Source organism: Miniopterus schreibersii, assembly GCF_964146895.1.
Source record: "Miniopterus schreibersii genome assembly, chromosome: 5".
Taxonomy (NCBI): Eukaryota; Metazoa; Chordata; class Mammalia; order Chiroptera; family Miniopteridae; genus Miniopterus; species Miniopterus schreibersii.
In genome coordinates, this window is record NC_138106.1 from 32,813,270 (window position 1) to 32,832,413 (window position 19,144).

At 35.3% G+C, this 19,144-nt stretch overlaps 1 protein-coding gene across 2 annotated transcripts in view; it reads left to right on the plus strand.

Moving 5' to 3' along the window:
* Positions 1–19,144, plus strand: part of MFN1 (mitofusin 1) — a 34,455-nt gene that overhangs the window by 2,967 nt on the left and 12,344 nt on the right. For both annotated transcript variants that reach the window (XM_081137851.1, XM_081137852.1), the window contains exons 3-10: positions 447–582; positions 1,959–2,121; positions 4,755–4,879; positions 6,535–6,643; positions 8,063–8,170; positions 10,810–10,963; positions 11,082–11,149; positions 18,552–18,673. In XM_081137851.1, the coding sequence (XP_080993977.1) occupies positions 447–582; positions 1,959–2,121; positions 4,755–4,879; positions 6,535–6,643; positions 8,063–8,170; positions 10,810–10,963; positions 11,082–11,149; positions 18,552–18,673 (985 nt within the window). The remainder of the gene's footprint in view (positions 1–446; positions 583–1,958; positions 2,122–4,754; positions 4,880–6,534; positions 6,644–8,062; positions 8,171–10,809; positions 10,964–11,081; positions 11,150–18,551; positions 18,674–19,144) is intronic.

Consider the following 19,144-nt stretch of genomic DNA (forward strand, 5'->3'; position numbering starts at 1 on the left):
TCCTTGAACCATATCTTTGTTTCTTGGGGGTGCCCATTCAAACTTCACTCTTGGCATGTGTATCCCTCATCTCAGCTCAAGATTTGAAGATCCAGTCAGGATGGGACAGTAATAGGTGCATATTCTAGTTTCTCTGTTCAGAAATACATTTTTGTCTTAGTTGGCTGTTTTGTATTATTGAAACCTAGATAAATAATAAATACACCCTTTTGACTGGGCCCCTATAATTCTTAATAATTTTGACATTCTTTTGGGCAGGATTCTTAGGCCCATTGCAAGGAGGCACTTAACTTTTACCAAATATTCAGATATGGGCATTTTTACTTTTCAAACAGCATGTTAATATAGAACAGAGCCAAAATATGTGCATATCTTAGGTATTCCATTGTAGAATTAACTTAATATTCACTTGTATCACTTTTTCTAATACCATTGTAATTTTGCAGCAACCTACAGGAATTCAGAACTTGATCGAATAGCTACTGAGGATGATCTGATAGAAATAAAGGGGTATAAAAACAAGCTTTCTATCATTGGTGAGGTGCTGTCTCGGAGACACATGAAAGTGGCCTTTTTTGGCAGGTAATCCTTTATTATTTCTTCTTAAGGGTAGTTTCCAGAAATCAGCTTTTCCTGTGATAGCCTCAGCTTTGTTTCTGATGTTTCAGCAAGTGATATTCCTGCCCCTTCTCTCCACAACAGTTTCTGGCTATGTTAAATGGTAAAGCTATTAGCATGTAAGAGAATTTGTTCATTTTAGCTCCTGATATAAAATGAAACTTTAGGAAAGTCAATTATATTTTTATTTTTTAAGGATGCTCGTCTTTAAGAATTGGTCAATTATAAGAATAGACATACAGATAAAGATAAAATGTAATATGTGACTTACTCTTTTAAGCTTCTCTTGTATCAGGTATGTCTTCTGAAAAGATTCTCAGCCCCATGACTCCCAGAGAGAGAGTAGGAAGTGCCATTTCTTAGTGAAACTAGCTGGAGTGATAGAGTGATCTCTGCTGCAACTTCTTCATTCATTTAAGGATCATTTGTTAACTACCTGTACACCATGCATTCTGTTAGGCACCAGGGATGCAAAGACAAATGACTAGGCTCATACTTGGTTCCTCAGATATCATGTGCTATGTACCAATAGGGGTATTTATGTACACACTAAACCTCATATGTCTTCTAAGCTATTTCCCATCTTAGGGCTTTAGCACTTGGAATTTCCTATGCCTAGAATTCTCTTTTCCTTGTTCTGTGTATGTCTGGCTCCTTCTCTTTCTTCAGATCTCATCCTAAATGTTACTACCTTAGAAACCTTCCCTTTTTACTCTTATTTAAAGTATTCCTTCTCAGATATTCTCTACTAAAGCACCCTGTTTATATCCTTTAAAAGTTTTACAGGGTGCTATTATTTTTGCTTATGTTTTTATCATTGCTTCTCCCACTTAACCAAATTCTGAGGGCCTTTGAAAATCAAGGATGAGGTAGGTCTATTAAAGAGGCCCTACCTCAGATTAAGGTGGAGTAAGAGTGGGAAGGAAAAGGCCTCCTGGAAGGTGATGCCTCAGTTGTCCTACTTGAGAAGGAGAAATAGGTATTAGCTGTGGATGTGAAAAATTTCCAGCCCAGATTTAAGGACATCGGACATTAGACCACATCTTGGGCTGGGTAGTGTAACAGAATTTGGGGCTGTGATTTCAAATTACCATGTGAAGAAAGAGAAGGTAAAGATAGCTTTATGAGAAAGGTAGGGTTTGTTTTCCTCTACTAGATCTTTCTGAAATGTACATTGCTAATATTTGTGTAAATCAAATTATCAACTCTTTCATGAAAAATGCCATCTGATGAAATTTTAACAAAATTTGAATTCTAGAAAGTCAGTCTTAGACCCAGTAAAAGAACAAAGTTTTACTGTTATGCTTTGTTTTTCATGATTTTGTATATTCATTCTTTAGGACAAGCAGTGGGAAGAGCTCTGTTATCAATGCAATGTTGTGGGATAAAGTGCTCCCTAGTGGGATTGGCCATACAACCAATTGCTTACTGAGTGTTGAAGGAACCGATGGAGATAGAGCCTATCTTATGACAGAAGGATCAGATGAAAAAAAGAGCGTGAAGGTATTGCATTTGACTATTGCAACGTAATGTATCTCAAACAATGCCCTCGTTTTTTGTGTGTTTTGTTTGTTTGTTTTTATATTTTTTCCATTGCTTTTTGGGGGGGGGGGAGACAGAGAAATATCAATGTGAGAGAGACACATCAATTGGTTGCTTCCCACATGGGCCCCAGCCGGGCCAGGGATCAAACCTGCAACCCAGGTACTTCCCCTTGACTGTGAATCAAACCCGAGACCCTTCCTTGTGCAGGCCAACGCTCTAACTGCTGAGTTATGCCAGCCAGGGCTGCCCTAGTTCTTTTTTAAAAAATGCGTAAGATGTCTGCAGTGCTGGAGATGGAAGAACCATTAAAATATCTATTCATAGCTTTTTAAGCCGTCACTAATATTTTAAATTCTTTAAAATTCTTTTGCTTCAGAGTTAAATTACTGGGATAAGAAGCCCTGTCTACTTAAAAATATAAGTAGATTAGAGTTAAAAGCTTATTAAGTTTTTGCCCAGCCAGAGTGGCTCAGTTGGTTGAGCATTGTCCCGTGCACTGAAAGGTTTCAGATTCGACCCCTCGGGGCACATACCGAAGGCAAAAGATCGATGTTTCTCTGTCTCTCTGCCTCTCCCTCTCTCTCCCTTCCTGTCTCTAAGCATGTCGTAGGGTGGGGATTTTTTAAAAAAACTTACTAAGTTTTTAAAATAATGTTCCAATGAAAAGCTGAAATCTTTTTAAAGAAAACTTCTAAAAATTTGGGCCCATGCAGTCTGTTTTTGACATGTTTGTTCCTTTAAGCTGTTTTATATTCGGAGTATTTAGTAAGCATATTTATGAGTAAATGCTATATAGCTTTATCAGATAAGAGCCAATGACAATTCTCTACCTTTCATAAGTTTCTTAAGGGATTCAGAGCCACTAGATTTCTTCATCTTAAAAAATTGGATGTGCCCTGCCGGGCATGGCTCAGCGGTTGAGCGTCAACCTGGGATCCAGGCGATCGGGGTTCGATTCCCGGTCAGGGCACATGCCCGGGTTGCGGGCTCAATCAATGACTCTCTCGTCATTGATGTTTCTCTCTCTCTCTCCCTTCCTCTCCTGTCCTCTCTCTGAAATCAATAAAGATATATTAAAAAAAAAAACACAACAAAAAACTGGGCCCCAGTTTAAAAAAAAAAAAAATTGGATGTAAGAGTTGACTGGAATGAGAGCTATTGGTAAAGGCATTGTTTCTCACTATGGTCACTTTCTAAGTCTTAATTTCTCTCCCACAAATGCTGAAGTTCAATGTTTGAAGATCATGCCACTTTAGTTTTTGGTAAATTGTAGGTGAATTCATGGGTGTGGTTCTTATTGAGTTTGCTGTTTGATCTTTATCAGGAAACTCAATCTGTGTAATACCCTTCAGGTTAGTTATGAGGAATGAGATGAAGTTTATGAAACTATGTCTTTAAACTTTTAAACCATACAAATGAAGGAATCAATTATTGTGTAATCAAGATTTTTAGCTAATTAGAATTCAAACTACCTGTGGCTTTAGATCCTCAAGTCGAGTGTGCTATGATATTTTAAGGTGATTATTTCTTTTTCCTAATCTCTGCACTCTATGTTCAGTCCTCTTCCTTTGTGTACTTTTAGTTTTCTCACCTACTCCAAAATTTAAATTTGTTTACCTCAAGTAGTGGCCTGCTTTAAGGTGTAAGTAGACTTTGAATCTTGGGCTCATGCTTGAGTAACTTAGTAAAAGAAATCCAACAGTAATAGCTAATGCTTTATTGCACACTTGCTGTGTACCAGGAACTGTTCTAAGTACTTGTAATAACTCAAACCTCACCACAGTTCTGTAAATAGATGTTTTATTTTAACTTTATAAGTGAGGCATCAAGGTTTATACTAAAGAGTTTATAATTCTATCAAAAAGTTTATGAAAGCAATAAAAAACACAACCTACCTAACATTGTTACGATGGAGATTCACCTCAACCTTGATCAGGACTGTTGTGCCCATTTGAAAATAGATGTTTCCCTTTAAAATTTGGTATAAATCACAAATGAACCATAGAGGTATATGTACTGATGCCCTTCCTTGATTAATAACATTTCTTCTGTTCCTTTTCTAAGCAATACATATTCATCTTAGAAGAGTCAGAAAGTACAAATAGACAAAGAGAAAAACTCCAAACAAAACTCACTTCTCAAAACCAATGGAAACCCTTTGGTGTAGAGTTAAATCTGTGTTTCTTTGTATTTTTAAACAGAATGGCTTTATATCATGTGCTATTTCCTGATTTGCTTTTTTTCCCTTGATATATTATAAATTTCTTTTCCTACATGTAATATCAATTTCAGGGACCGCATAGGATTCCATTGCCAAAGTTCTATTTTGGGAGCTTTTAGAATGTTTACAGCCCTGATTATTTTTGCAGAATGGTATGAGTAAACCGTTTTAAGGGTACCATTTTTTTTCTATTTAGTAATCTTAAAAGTCAGGTTTCTCAAGATTCTCGCATGGTTTTATTTCAGATTATTTAAAGTTCTGCTTTTTGTGCATATTTGCAAAAATAAGTGTACCAAATCATAGTATTTTTATTTTTTATTGCAATTTATTACAAGTAAGTGTTTTGTTTTTTCTTTTCCTCCCACTTTAGACAGTTAATCAGCTGGCCCATGCCCTGCATATGGACAAAGACTTGAAAGCTGGCTCTCTTGTGCATGTGTTTTGGCCAAAGGCAAAATGTGCCCTCTTGAGAGATGACCTGGTTTTAGTAGACAGGTAAAATTACATATGAATTGTGTTTTCTTTTTGTAAAGGTGTATTTACAAAATAATGCTGCTTGCTTTAGCATGTAGTACATAAAAATTTAAAACGTTTGATTGCGGCTTTGTTCTTATTTTCTACATGGTTAAGGGACAGGTAAGGTGTTGGTTTTTGTATTTTAATGATATCATAAAAGTGCCAATTTATCAGTCTAATTCTAGTACAAGAAATTTCAAGGATAGTCACTTTTGTCTTATTTCTTTGTTGCTCTGTAGACTGACTTCATAGTTTGTGTAAGTGGCTGGGCCTTAGAGGTCGTCTAATTCTAGATACCTAGATAGAGAATTCTAAATAGGTAACTTTTAAAACTAGAAATGAATTTATTCTTGACAGTTCGTGTAGCTTTTTATTGTTCAAGAATTAATCAAGTACTTTTGGAATTTTTTTCCAACTCTTCTCCACTAATCTTCATTTATTTATATATCTTAAATCATCCTACTACACTGGTGCTTAATAAAATGATAGTGCATATCTGTCAAGCAGTGGCATTTACCAAAAAAGGTAGTTAAATGATTTTTTAAAAAATTTGATGTGTTCTTTTGTTTTCTTCAGTTAAAATTTCAGTGCTCTGTGGAACCCATTTTGTTTTTGAGGACGGGCATTCTTTTTAATTGGAAGACTGTTTCAAGGAACCAATAGGAATAGCTCAGATGAGAGAGAAAATGCTTGTGAAATAAAACTACGTGGTTTAAATGTAGTAGTATTAGCTAATTAATTTTGCTTTATTTCACGGTTAGAATGTATCTATGGCGCCAACCTGTCAACTTGCCATCTTGTCTCAGGACACATCAAGCCAGCTTGATAGATAGCTGCACTATAATTTTTATAGTATAGGTTGTATACTATATTTACATCTAGTAGAGGGTGTTTTATTTTTCATTATTTATGCTTATATGCACCTATTCTTTTCTGAGCTGTACTGGATGTAGCTGCTAGCACCTTCATTTTTGATTATGCATTAGCCTAGTTTGTTTTTTTAGTACTTACTTTTTAGCTTTCCAAAGCATAAACATTTAAGAGATTAAACTATTGCCCTGGCTGGGTGGCTCATTTGGTTGGAGCATCGTCCAGTACACCAAAAGGTTGAAGGTTTGATTCCTGGTCAGGGCATATACCTAGGTTTCGGATCCTGTCCCCCGAAGGCAACCAGTCGATGTTTCTCTCTCACATTGATGTTTCTCTCTCACACTGATGTTTCTCTCTCTCCCTCCTTCCCCCCTCCTTTTTTCTCTCTAAAATAAATCAATAGAAAACATATCCTCATGTGAGGATTAAAAAAAAAAAGATTCTTTCTTAAAAGAAAAAAGAGATTACTTGCTTTGTTAAAAGCCATGAGGTTATTTGTCTTTAGTAAATTTTTTTTAGCATTTGTTGTCAATTGGATAGCCTCTGGAAGTTCCTTGTCAGCAGAGTAAATATAGAAAATTATTTAAAGCACAGGTTCTCATCTTGCCACAGCGCTTTCTTATAGGTGAGAAAGTAATGTAAATCTCCTAGGCTTCATACTGATGACTGGTAGAAATTCTATCCTTTAGACTTTATAAACTTCATAAAAGTTTTAAAAATTGTCTTTAAGAAATGTTATATAATTTTTATTTTGTTTCCATTAGTCCAGGTACAGATGTCACTACAGAGCTGGATAGCTGGATTGATAAGTTTTGCTTAGATGCTGATGTCTTTGTTTTGGTTGCCAACTCTGAATCAACATTAATGAACACGGTAGGATTTAATCATATTATTATGATTCATGGAAGGAAATGAAATGGTGTCTGTTTTAATTCTGAAAAGTGAGGGAAATCCAAATATTGGATTTAAAAGAACTTCTGATATCAAGGGTGAACAAAGGGGTTTGTGTTTCCATGGGACTAGAAGGGCTGATTCTGGTCTTGAGTGTTCCTAGGGTTTGATGGCACTAGCTTCTACTGAATCTTTGAGTTCAAGGCACGATGCATGTGTATTGTTGACCTTCACTGTGGTTATTTGCCAGTTTCAGAGGGAATGGGCACCAGAATTGTTAGTATACTGACTTGTCATGAATAAAGTATAACAGCACCACCTCAAACCTCCCTCTCCCCACCTGCCAATCTGGCAGGCAAGGCTTTTCTAAAAGAGTTTTCTCAACCCTTTCCTAGCTTATCTTGTGTATATACTAAACTTTTGTTGAACTTAGATTATTTATCCCAAATTTCTAGATTCATCCCAAATAACTTTCCAGATTTTTAGATAATCTGATACTGTATCTAAAACTATACTACTATTTTTAAAAGCTGTTATTCATCAAAAGCATACAAATGGTCAAATGCCATTATAACCTAGGTGTTACCAGCAAGACCTTTGCTTTGTCGAAACGTTATTAATGCTTGTATGACCAATAGCCCCTACAAACAATCTGTACCACATAGAGCAGGCTGCTGTGACAACATTGACAGTCGTTTATAACCTGATGGTATAAAAAATAGATAAATGTTTATTTAAAATCTGTGTTACAATAACTCCGTTATTGAGGTGTTGGATAAACAAACTTTATGTTCTGACTTTGGTACCTTTGTTTATGCTGTACTTTGCCCATAATTCTTCCCTCCTTTGAACTTTTCATTTCAAAAAGCCCTGTTGTCAGTACTTTCAAGCCCATCTTTATCACCACTTCCTTTTTTATGGAGCTTTTCATCATTTCAACTAGATATGGTGTCACCCTCCTTTGAATAGTCCAAGCATTTATTTATAGTATTTTTGGCACATACCTTTCTCTATTGTTTATTATGATGTGATATACATGGGTCTTAGTCTAAATCTTAAAAGAGATTGGAGGTAGCTTTTTGAAAATTTGGACTGTCATACAGCAATACCTTTTATGTCCTATATATAGCAGAAACAGATAAAATATTTGTTAAATTGAATTTCCAAAAAGACTTATGGCAGGAGCAGGAAAATCTTCACTTTTCCTCTTTTATGTTTTAATTTTCTCATCTTAGAAAAATTTAATGCTTGTAGTGCTTTGGGATCCTTCATCAATGGGTGTTTATCACTGTTGTCTAAATGGTTCCAAATTTTAGATTACAAGAAAGCCTCAATTATAAATAGAAATATAAAAATTGCTTTTAAAAGTGAGCATACTCTTGGCCATTTTATGTTTTTTAGGAAAAACAGTTTTTTCACAAGGTAAATGAGCGACTTTCCAAGCCTAATGTTTTCATTCTGAATAATCGTTGGGACGCCTCTGCATCAGAGCCAGAATATATGGAAGATGTAAGTTTTTTCCCCCCTGAATATTTGAAATGTAGTCATGTACATTGTTATCTGAGGAAACTGTATTCCTGTAGTAAAGCACATGATAAGCAGCAGTTCTTCTCTCACTTGAGAAAATATAATTATAGGAAATATGTAGTCAGTATTTGATATAGACAAGTGTTAAGCTACTTTGAAGAAAAATTGTTTTATAAAAGTACTATCTAATCATTTTAGATCTTGAAGCTTCTGTTTTCTTTGTTTTAATTTTTTAATTGAAGTATGACATACTAGAAAAGTGTACAAATCATAAATATCCAGCTCAGTTAAATTTACAAATTTGCACAGATCCAGATCAAAAAGCAGAACATCACACCCCAGGATCCCTCTCTTCCATCCTCTATTCTTTCTCCCAAGGATAATCACTTAGGACTTTTAACATCCTAGACTGATATTTCCAGTTGCTCAACTTTATGTAATAGAGTCATATCGTATCTACTTTTTTGGTCAGGTTTCTTTTGTTCAACATTATTTGTGATACGCAGTCACACTGTTGTGCACAGTTGAAGAGCAGTCTCACTGCTATATAGTGTTTCATCCTGTGATTGACTACCATTGATTTATTCATTCTGCTAGTGATGGGCATATGGGTAAACTACCTGTATTTACTTATTTGGATAATGGTGCTGTGCATATTCTTATATATGTCCTTTCGTAACACATAGGTATGTATGTCTTTTGAGTATATACCTATGGTTCTCAATGTGAGGGGTTGGGCAGTTTTGAGCCCAAGGAATATTTAGCCATGTCTGAAGACATTTTGTTGTCACAACTGAGGGAATGTGCTACTGACATCTAGAGGGTAGAGGCTAAAGATAATGAGACTAAATCACAGAATAGCCCCCCCCAACCATAGACTTACCTGACTCAAAATGTTAATGATGCAGAGCTCAGTAATCCATGAGTATCTAGGAGTAGAATCTCTGGATTACAGCTTAAGAATATGCTGTTTTAGTAAACACAGCCCAAGAGTTTTCTAAAGTCCTTATACCAGTTTATACTCCCATCAGCTGATTGAGAGTTTCACATGATTTATGTCCTCACCAACACTTGGTATTTTAGTCATGCTGGTGGTTTTAGAAACTTTTTTTAAAAAAAATAGAGCCCTGGTTGGTATAGCTTAGTTGGTTGCAGTCCATACACAGAATGGTTTCAGGTTCGATTCCTGGTCAGGGCACATACCTAGGTTGTGGGCTTGATCCCTGGCCCTGGTCAGGATGGGTGTGGGAGGCAACTGATCAATGTTTTTCTCTCACAGCGATGTTTCTCTCTTTCTCCCTTCCCCTCTCTCTCAAAATCAGTGAACATGTCCTCAGGTGAGGATTAAAAAAATAAAAAATGGAAAAGAATAGAGTATCTGGCATTTGGTCTATAAATAATGTTTATTTAATTTGCTTGACACTACTTTTTCTGATATTAATAGTATGTTTATTGTAAAAAATATATATAAACACATAAAAAATTAAAATTTACACTATTTTTTAAATATGTTTTTATTGATTTTAGAGAGAGGAAGGGAGAGGGAAAGACAGAGAGAAACATTGGTCATTGCCTCCCTTATGAACCCCAACTGGGGGCCAAATCCCCCATTTGCCAGGGCTAAAATTTACATTATTCCACTATGGTTCACATGTTAGAGTATTTGCTTTCATTGTACCTCACACACCCAAAATTAGAATTTTGCTTAATTTGAAGCTTTATATTCTGGTATTATTAACTCTTGTTTTATAATCACACTCTTTCAAATTGGGGTCTTATTTAATAATCAGAGAATTAGGAAGTATCACCCACAGATAGTTTTTTTCTATTCTTAGGTAGCTTAATTTTATTAAATATTAAAATAGGGATTTCTTATCATAGCCATAATGCTAAAGGCTACTACCAAACCCTAACTAATTCTAACCCTTAGTCCTCGTTTTAATACCCAGGCACTAATCTTAAACCTAACATTGCAACTCTAATCCCTACCTAATGCATTCTCCCCAACTTTAATTCCCAGTGTTTTTAAGAAGAGAAATACACTTTTTATGTCCTGACTTCAAAATAAAAATAGCTTCATTGTAGCAAATTTATTGTAGCACTTATTTCCTGGTTTCAAAGGTATTAATAGCTTCATTGTGGAAGATAAGAAAAGTATAAGCAAGAAATAAAAATGCCACTCAGCCACTCATTTTTGTAGGTGTTGGCCTGCATGTTACCTATTAATTTATATATATATATAGACACACACATATATACTTCATTTTGTTGTTGTTGTATAATCATGTACATCCTTAATACAGAATTAGGAATGTCTTCCCATGCCATTAAGTACTAATGTCTGTCTACGATGTGTTTTATAATAGCTGTGTAATATTTGATGGTCTATCAGAATTTTAAATTAAATGTTTAAAGGAAGAATCATTACTTTAGGTTAAGAGACAGAAATTTCCTGTCAGCAAATATCAAACTTTAATTATTAGAAGTATAATTAAAATTTGTTAAGTATATGAGAACTATTGCTATGATATCACTACAAATGGAGTTTAGGTCTATAGCTATTGGTTATAGTTATATTTGTCTAATTATTAGAATTCTTTTAATACCTGGTTTTGCTCTAGGTACGCAGACAGCACACAGAAAGATGCCTACATTTTTTGGTGGAGGAACTCAAAGTTGTGGATCCTTCAGAAGCACAGAACCGTATTTTCTTCGTTTCCGCAAAGGAAGTTCTTAGTGCTAGAATGCACAAAGCACAGGGGATGCCAGAAGGTGGTGTGTATTCATTATAGATTCCCTTTTAAAATATAAGTAAAGATTATAAAAATGGCATTCCAGAAATCCTACCTCACTATATATACTAGGTCTTAAAATCTTCACCTAACTGTTACAGGTGGGGCACTTGCTGAAGGATTTCAGGCAAGATTACAGGAGTTTCAGAATTTTGAACAAATCTTTGAGGTAGGAATTTTTTGAATGTGTTGGCTAATATAAAACTCTGACATTGGATGGAGAGTGATCATAATCTATTTTCACTATTTATCTTTGTTAATAACCATACTGTTATTTAGTAAAGTTACATAGCAAGTGAAACAAGGAAAGTTTGAAGAGTGGAAGTCCCTGCAAAATAGATGATCCGTAAGAATTAAGAATTAAAGATTCTAATTTCTTTCTTATTCTTTTTTCTTATGCATTTGCGTTTAAATGAGAAACTACTTTCTAATATTTCTTGTGTTGTGCATTGAGGGAAGTTCTCTATATTGAGTAATTTGGGGCGAGACTAATCAAATGCAGTTGCTGTTGGAATGGATAATAGAGCAAAGTGAAGATCGTCTTTTTTTCTTTTGTACCATAGCATTTATAGAGAGAGATAGAACATAGTTGATGGCATTTGATGAAATTGTATTACTTTTCTAAACTGTGTTGCCACCTGTTAATTCTCCACATTTTATGCTATATGCCCTAAACACATGAATGAATACAAAAATAAAGATCTGTACTTTAGGAATCTGGTAGGAATTGCTGAGACACACATATGGCTAATGTGTATGCAGCATTGAGGAGGGAGGATACTTTGTGTCTTGGTGTAGGTGTTTTATTCAGAGACAATAAAATTTATCCTGCATTTGACTGAAAAATTCCTTAGATGTTAAAAGACATAAATGTTAAAAGACATCTAAACTCTTATTTAGCCCTAGTTAATCTAGCTCTGCCTGGATTGCATATCCTCACCCAAGAATGAACACAGACTGCAGAACTGAAAAACTTCATCTGTAGTTACTCTTCCTTATAAGTAGTAACTGCCTTAATGTTGACATGAATGTCGAATGTACTAGGCAGAATTAAATATTTGTTCACTATCCACCATCTTTAATTTGGTTAGAGGCAGAAAGATGATTAGGTAGGTGAAGAAGAAGTGTTTAAAAAAAAAACCCACTACCAGCTATCTTGGTAGGATCTCTCTAATTGTTCAGAGACCCCTGGGATATTAGAAGATATCCTCTCAAGTTAGGCCATAGGATACGTGAAGTCTCAGTTACTGAAAGACCAGTGCTGTCTATTTTCTTTCCCTTTTGCTTTTGAGATTTAATGCTCTTGTTATTCTATCCATGGGGAAAATATTGGGGAGAGGATCTATTGTTCTGTTTCCTTCGTCTTTCCTTATTTATTGACCTTTTCCTTCTTCCCATTCCTTTCCTTCCCTTCCCTTCCCTTTCCCTTTTGTCACTGTTTTCTCCTACCAAACTATATACTATTCTCTTACACATTTATATTGGTTTCTGGTACAGTTTTGCTCTCCCAAAAACAGCTCCTTGAAGAGGTGAGGATGAGAAGAATTAAAGATGTACTATAGAGCACAGGTTCCCAAACCTGGCTGATCTTGTGAATCACATGAGGTGCTTTAGAGATCTGCAGATTCCTGACCTATTCCAGAGACTGATCCAGTGGGGCTAGGATGTACCTAGGAATCTGTATGTATTCAGAGCTTTCCAACTGATTACAATAAACAGATTTAGGAGCTATTCTTTTTTATGTTTGTAGGAGGAAATTGACAATTTACTTGTTTTTGTTTTTGTTTTTTGTTGTTGTTGTTAATCCTTACCTGAGGATATTTTTCCATTGATTTTTAGAGACAGTGAAGGGTGGGGGATAGAGAAAGAGAGAAACATACATGTGAGAGAGCAACAGTCACAATGATTGGTTGCCTCCCACACGAGCCCCAACTGGGGCCAGGTACATGGAATCTCCAGGTACATGCCTTTGACCAGGAATTGTGGGAATCCAACCCTCGACCCTTTGGTCTGTGGGCGGACACTCTAACCGCTGAGCTACACAGGCTGGGGCAGTTTACTTTTTTTTTTTTTTTTTAATATATCTTTATTGATTTCAGAGAGAGGGGGAGAGAGAGAGATAGAAATATCAATGATGAGCCCAGCCGGGCGTGGCTCAGCGGTTGAGCGTTGACCTAGGATCCAGGCGATCAGGGTTTGATTCCCGGTCAGGGCACATGCCTGGGTTGCAGGCTCGATCAATGACTCTCTCATCATTGATGTTTCTGTCTCTCTCTTTCCCCCTCCTTCCCTCTCTCTGAAATCAATAAAGATATATATTTTATATATATATATATGTATCAATGATGAGAGAGTCATTGACTGGCTGCCTCCTGCATGCCCCACCCTGGGGATTGAGCCTGCAACCCTGGCATGTGCCCTGACCAGGAATCAAACCGCGTTCTCCTGGATCATAGGTTGATGCTCAACTGCTGAGCCACACCAGCCAGGCAGTTTACTTTTCTTATTGTAAAAGTTCGCTTGGAAACCTAAAAATTATATGCAGAAAAAAACTACTTATGAGCTTTTAAATAAACTCATGGAGAATGTCAGGATTTAGAATTTGAAACTTTTGTTTAATTGAAACTATTATAGATCTAAACTGAGAATCAGATAGCCCCACCATCGTGGCTTAGCAATTGAGCATCAACCTATGATCCAGGAGACTGTGGTTTGATTCCTGGTCAGGGCACATGCCCAGGTTTCGGGCTCGATCCCCAGCAAGGGTCGTGCAGGAGGCAGCTGATCAATGACTCTCTCATCATTGATGTTTCTCTCTCTCTCCCTCTCCCTTCTTCTCTTTGAAATAAAAATCTTTTTTTTTAAAGGCATTGCTATAAAAAATAATAATAAAATAAGAATCAGATAGAAATAATTTGAATTTATCTAAAATAATCAGATGGGCCAAAAATTTTGCCTTAGTGTCCAAAGCATTTTAAGTTGCATTGTTTTTTGCTTTTTGTTCTTTTTTTGAAGAAGGAAACTTCATTTAGTGCAAGCAGCTCAATGGCAATACAGCATGGCTGTGAAAATGGCACTGCTGTGGAACAGCTCAGTAGTGCTACAGAGCAACTGTGAAAACAGCATGGCTGTGAGGCTGCTCAGGGCCAGGTGGCTTTGGGGCCAGGACCCTCGTCAGCTTGGCCGTTCCACAGTAGTCCACACTAGTGTGTGCTGGTCTTCTCCTGGAGATGTTTTTGGTGTTTCAGCTCCAGTCCGGGAAATGCAGTCTTCAGTATTGGTGGAAAGTGTGCTCTGCTTTTTGTCCTTTAAGAAAGAATTTAGGGCTGTGAATTTCTCTGTGAATGTAACTTTGGACATATTTCATGGATGTCAGTATCCAGTTTAGTCTTCATTGTTTATCTTTTATTTATTTATTTTTAAATACATCCTTATTGATTTCAGAGAGAGGAAAGGAGAGGGAGAGAGAGAGATAGAAACATCAATGATGAGAGAGTCATTGATCAAGTGCGAAACCTGGACATGTGCCCTGACCGGGAATCGAACCCTGATCACCTGGATCCCAGGTGAACTCTCAACCACTGAGTCATGCCCCGTCGGGCTCTTCATTGTTTATTTTTAACTATAGTTTTTAGAATATCCTATTTAACACAGGAGTTAAAATTCAGATTTTCTTTTTATCCAACTTTTGTTTATCAGTCTTTTGGTTTCTTTGCATTGTGCTCACAGAATATGGATTTTATACACATTTTGTCTTCATTTTAAAAATTTCCACTTTTGTAGTCTTATGATTTTTGTGAAAAGAAAAATTATGCCAAATTCATCATTTTTATTGAACAGTCTGATCTTTGCCATGGACTTCTTTGAGATTAATTTTGTTCAAAGGAACTAAATATTAATGAGCAAACATAGAGTACCAAATTAAATCAAGTAAAATCAATCAAGAACATCAACATTGCCCAGTCGGGTGTGGCTCAGCAGTTGAGCATTGACCTAGGATCCAGGAGATCTTGGTTCGGTTACCGGTCAGGGCACATGCCCGGGCTGCAGGCTCAATCCCCAGTTGGGGGCGTGCAGGAGGCAGCCGATCAATGACACTCTCATCATTGATATTTTTATCTCTTCCTCTCCCTTTCTCTCTCTGAAATCAATAAAGGTATATTTAAAAAAAAAAAAAATCAACATTAATTCTATTAATATGCTTGATTTCTGTTTTCAATTTATATTTGGATAGGTGTATATTCTACAAGCCATTGAGAAATCTAAATCTTATGCTCAGTTATTTGGCCATTAACTTCTTTTTTTCTTTTTTTTAAAAATATATCTTTATTGACTTCAGGGAGAGGAAAGGAGAGGGGGAGAGAGAGAGAGAAACATCAATGATGAGAGAGTCATTGATTGGCTGCACCCGCAACCCGGGCATGTGCCCTGACCGGGAATCAAACCCTGATCGCCTAGATCCTAGGTCGACGCTCAACCGCTGAGCTGTGCCCAGCTGGGCTGGCCATAACTTTTTAATAATGTTGGTTGTATGATGGGAAAAAAGATATAAAATAATTCTTCTGTAAAATGTCAGTGAATTTGTTGTAAAGAACATTCCTGGGATAACTGGTAAAATTTGAAAATGAACTTTGTGTTAGGTTAATAGTATTGTCCCAGTGATAAATGTTCTGAATACAATAATTGTTTCATGGATCTGTAGTAGACGTGTTAATGTATTTAGTAGTAAGGTTGTGGTGGCTACAGTGAACTGTCAGATCATTCAACAGGAATATGTGCACACACACAGGAATATATACAAATACATATATTTCTCTATATAGACATAACTATATATCTGTATGGAGAGCCAGAGTAGGAAAAGTAAACAAATGAGGCTGAATGTTAACATTTGGTATATTTACTTGAAAGGTATATTATATTGGTGTTCTTTCTTACACTTTCTTGTCATTTAAAAATATTTCAAAATAAGTTGAGAGTGGTGAGTAGTATGTTATTGAGTTTTTGGAGTCTATTATCAAGGGGGTCTTGACAAGTTCATTTTATGTTTTAATTACATGTAAATATTTACTTGTGTAGCTATGTGTGATTACTTACCAGCTGGCTTCTTTAGGTGTTTTTAGAAAATCAGAAAACTATCTTGAGATATGATTATTGTTTTGGTTCTAAATCTTTAATAAGTTGTAAAACAGCCTAAAGGATACCTTGGCAAGATGGAAATTAAATTGTTTTCATGTAGTATTTTGAACTTCTCCTTGGAAAATTGGAGTTCCTGATAAATATATTTCCCATGAAATTCAAAAGCATTAGTCTATGAAATGTTTTGAGAAATAATTCAGTATAATAGAGTATTTCTTTTGCAGGTTGACTCAATATTTTTATCATCAGTGGGAAAACCATTGTGGGATACTTTTTATTAGAAGATTGCCTGTTTTCTTCTCTATACTTATTCATCATTGTATATTTTTTAATCAAGAAGTAACTTTTGTATTGCCTAATAACTTTTGGAAGTTTTTTTTCCTGTCTAGTCTAGCTCTAGTACTGTGCTGTTATCTATAAATTGAAGTCTTCATTGCTGATTTCTAGATCTGCTTCATCGAGGAACATAGAATTTCTTTTAACTGTTTTTTCCTTTTAAAAACATTTTAATACTTTTATTATAGTTTTTGTGGAGGTTAATATGGCAATTTATGAGACAGTTATTTAAAGTAAAACAAGTTTTGGCTGTTAAAAATAGCAGTTTACACTTTAAATGTTTAATACTGTGTAGTTACTGGTGGTTTTTGCTTTGGCATGTACTGAATAGTAATGCTCTCACTTCCTACTACCAGTCCCCTCAGGATTAGTGATATGGAGTATGTATAAATGAACTTAACCATCAGCAAAAGTGAGGCTATGCAATGGAAGAGAGTAACGGTCTCTGGGTTAAAGCTTTATAAACTGTTAACTAAAATGAATTATCCTCATGTGCTTACAGCTAAAGAGATGATTTTTGTTGTGTGTTCTATACCTCAAAAAAACACTGAAGAAGGCAACTAAAGTGGCAGAGGAGATTTTAAGTCTTAAAGAAATGAACAAATGACCATTTTAGAGACCTGAAGGCTAAGCATAGGTTATAAATAGTACATTGAATGAATGTGTAACATATTGATTTCAAGATAATATACTATATAGGACTAGAGTATTAAATGAGTACCTTTAAATCCTGAAAACTTTTTTTTAATTGATTTTTAGAGATTCGCCACCTCCTGCACACCCCCTGCCAGGGGATTGAGCCCACAACCAGGGCATGTGTCCTGAACAAGAATCGAACTAACAGCTTTTTAATGCTTGGGACGATGCTCAACTGAGCCACGCCAGCCAGGGCTAAATCCTGAAAGCTATTTTAATGAAGGATAGTGATAACTTTAGGAAGTAATAACCACAATTTTGTACTAGTTATATATATATATATATATATATATATATATATATACACACACACACACACACACACAAAGAGGTTAAAAAAGGTGAATTCAAAAAAAATATTGGAGTTGGCGTATATCCCTAATTTTTAAAAATTCATCAAAGAAAATAAACATGGCCTACAAAACATCTATTGTAGTTGTGACCCAGACGAACTTAATCAAACCTGGGCCCTTCAGTCGGCAGGCTGACGCTCTGACCACTGAGCCAAGCTGGCCAGGGCCAGAGTTTTAATTTCTGTGAAGTAAATATGAAAGGCTGATTTAATTTAATGATTTTGCAAACATACCATAAATATTTTAAATAACAAGTAGTATGCACATATATTAAAATTGAAACTAAAATTTCACAAACATCTATCACTATATGTGATACATTCTGATGTATTCTCTTCTATTTAAAAAAACACTGGTCATGAAAGTCTGATTTGTACAACTATTAACAAGTTGTGAGGTGCATTTGGCTTAAAGGTAAAACAAATGAGATAGGGCATCACTGTAGATCAATGGCAATAACAGGATTATTTTTGAAATAGTTGTTGACTTTTTCTATATACAATTTAAAATATTAGGTTGGTTGTTATTAAAGAGTATTTTTCAAATTTTCCAAATTTTAATCTGCAAAAGTCCTTTATAGTAACCGTATGTGAATCATAGCATTCAACTAATTTTTTAGCATGGTAGAATTCTAATTCACAATCCAAGAACTTTATTAGGGCATCTGTTGCAAGTATGAGAAAAATATAGACTAGAAGTAGATTAAAGGTGATAATAAAGTTAGTAATTATAAAAGAAAACCTTTTTTAACACTGAAACTGGTACCCTGTTATTTATTCATTTTAAAAAATAATATAGTGAAAACCATTGCACATTACTGTGTAAAATTACACAAAGATTTGAACTTGCTGTTTGAAAGCCCTTTTTACTTTTGCATCTTTGTAATTTTTTTAACCTTTGTAATTTTAAGTTGTGTTTATCATGCATTTATTTTCTTTCCTAATTTCTGTTTTGTTTAAAGTTATAAACAGCAAGTTTTTGTGTTTAAATTCCTAAAACTGTTGGGATGGAATTACAGTAATGTGTTATGGCTTGGGCCCCTCGCAGGAGTGTATCTCGCAGTCAGCAGTGAAAACAAAGTTTGAACAGCACACTATCAGAGCTAAACAGATATTAGATACTGTGCAAGACATAATGGATTCAATAAACGTGGCAGCAGCAGAGAAAAGGTATGAATGCATTTATTGCAAAAAAAAATAAGTTTTTGTGTCAGTATGAATTCCTTAAACTAGGATTTTAAATTGTTACATTATAAATACTTTTCCTGCTAAAGTCAGCCTTGTGGGTTTAGCTCGCATCTACTTGCATGTTTTTAAATGAATATTAAATGTAAATATTTCTTCTATTTATTTTTTGAACACATCGTTTGCATTCCCTGGATCAGTATTGTGTGTGAGTTGTGGTTTTAAAATGTTTACTGGGTTTAAAATGTCTGTAAAGCAGTGGAAGAAGGATTTTTTTAAGCTAAATTTCTTGAAATGCAAAGCAGGTGACCCTCCTTTTTACATTCAACCCATGACCCATCTTTCAGATATCATACAGTGATCCCTTGAAATCACTTTTTTATGCCAGTGGTGGTTTTTTATCAGCTGGCAAACAAACAAGGTAATATTACCTGCCAGCCAGAAAGTCATTTTGGT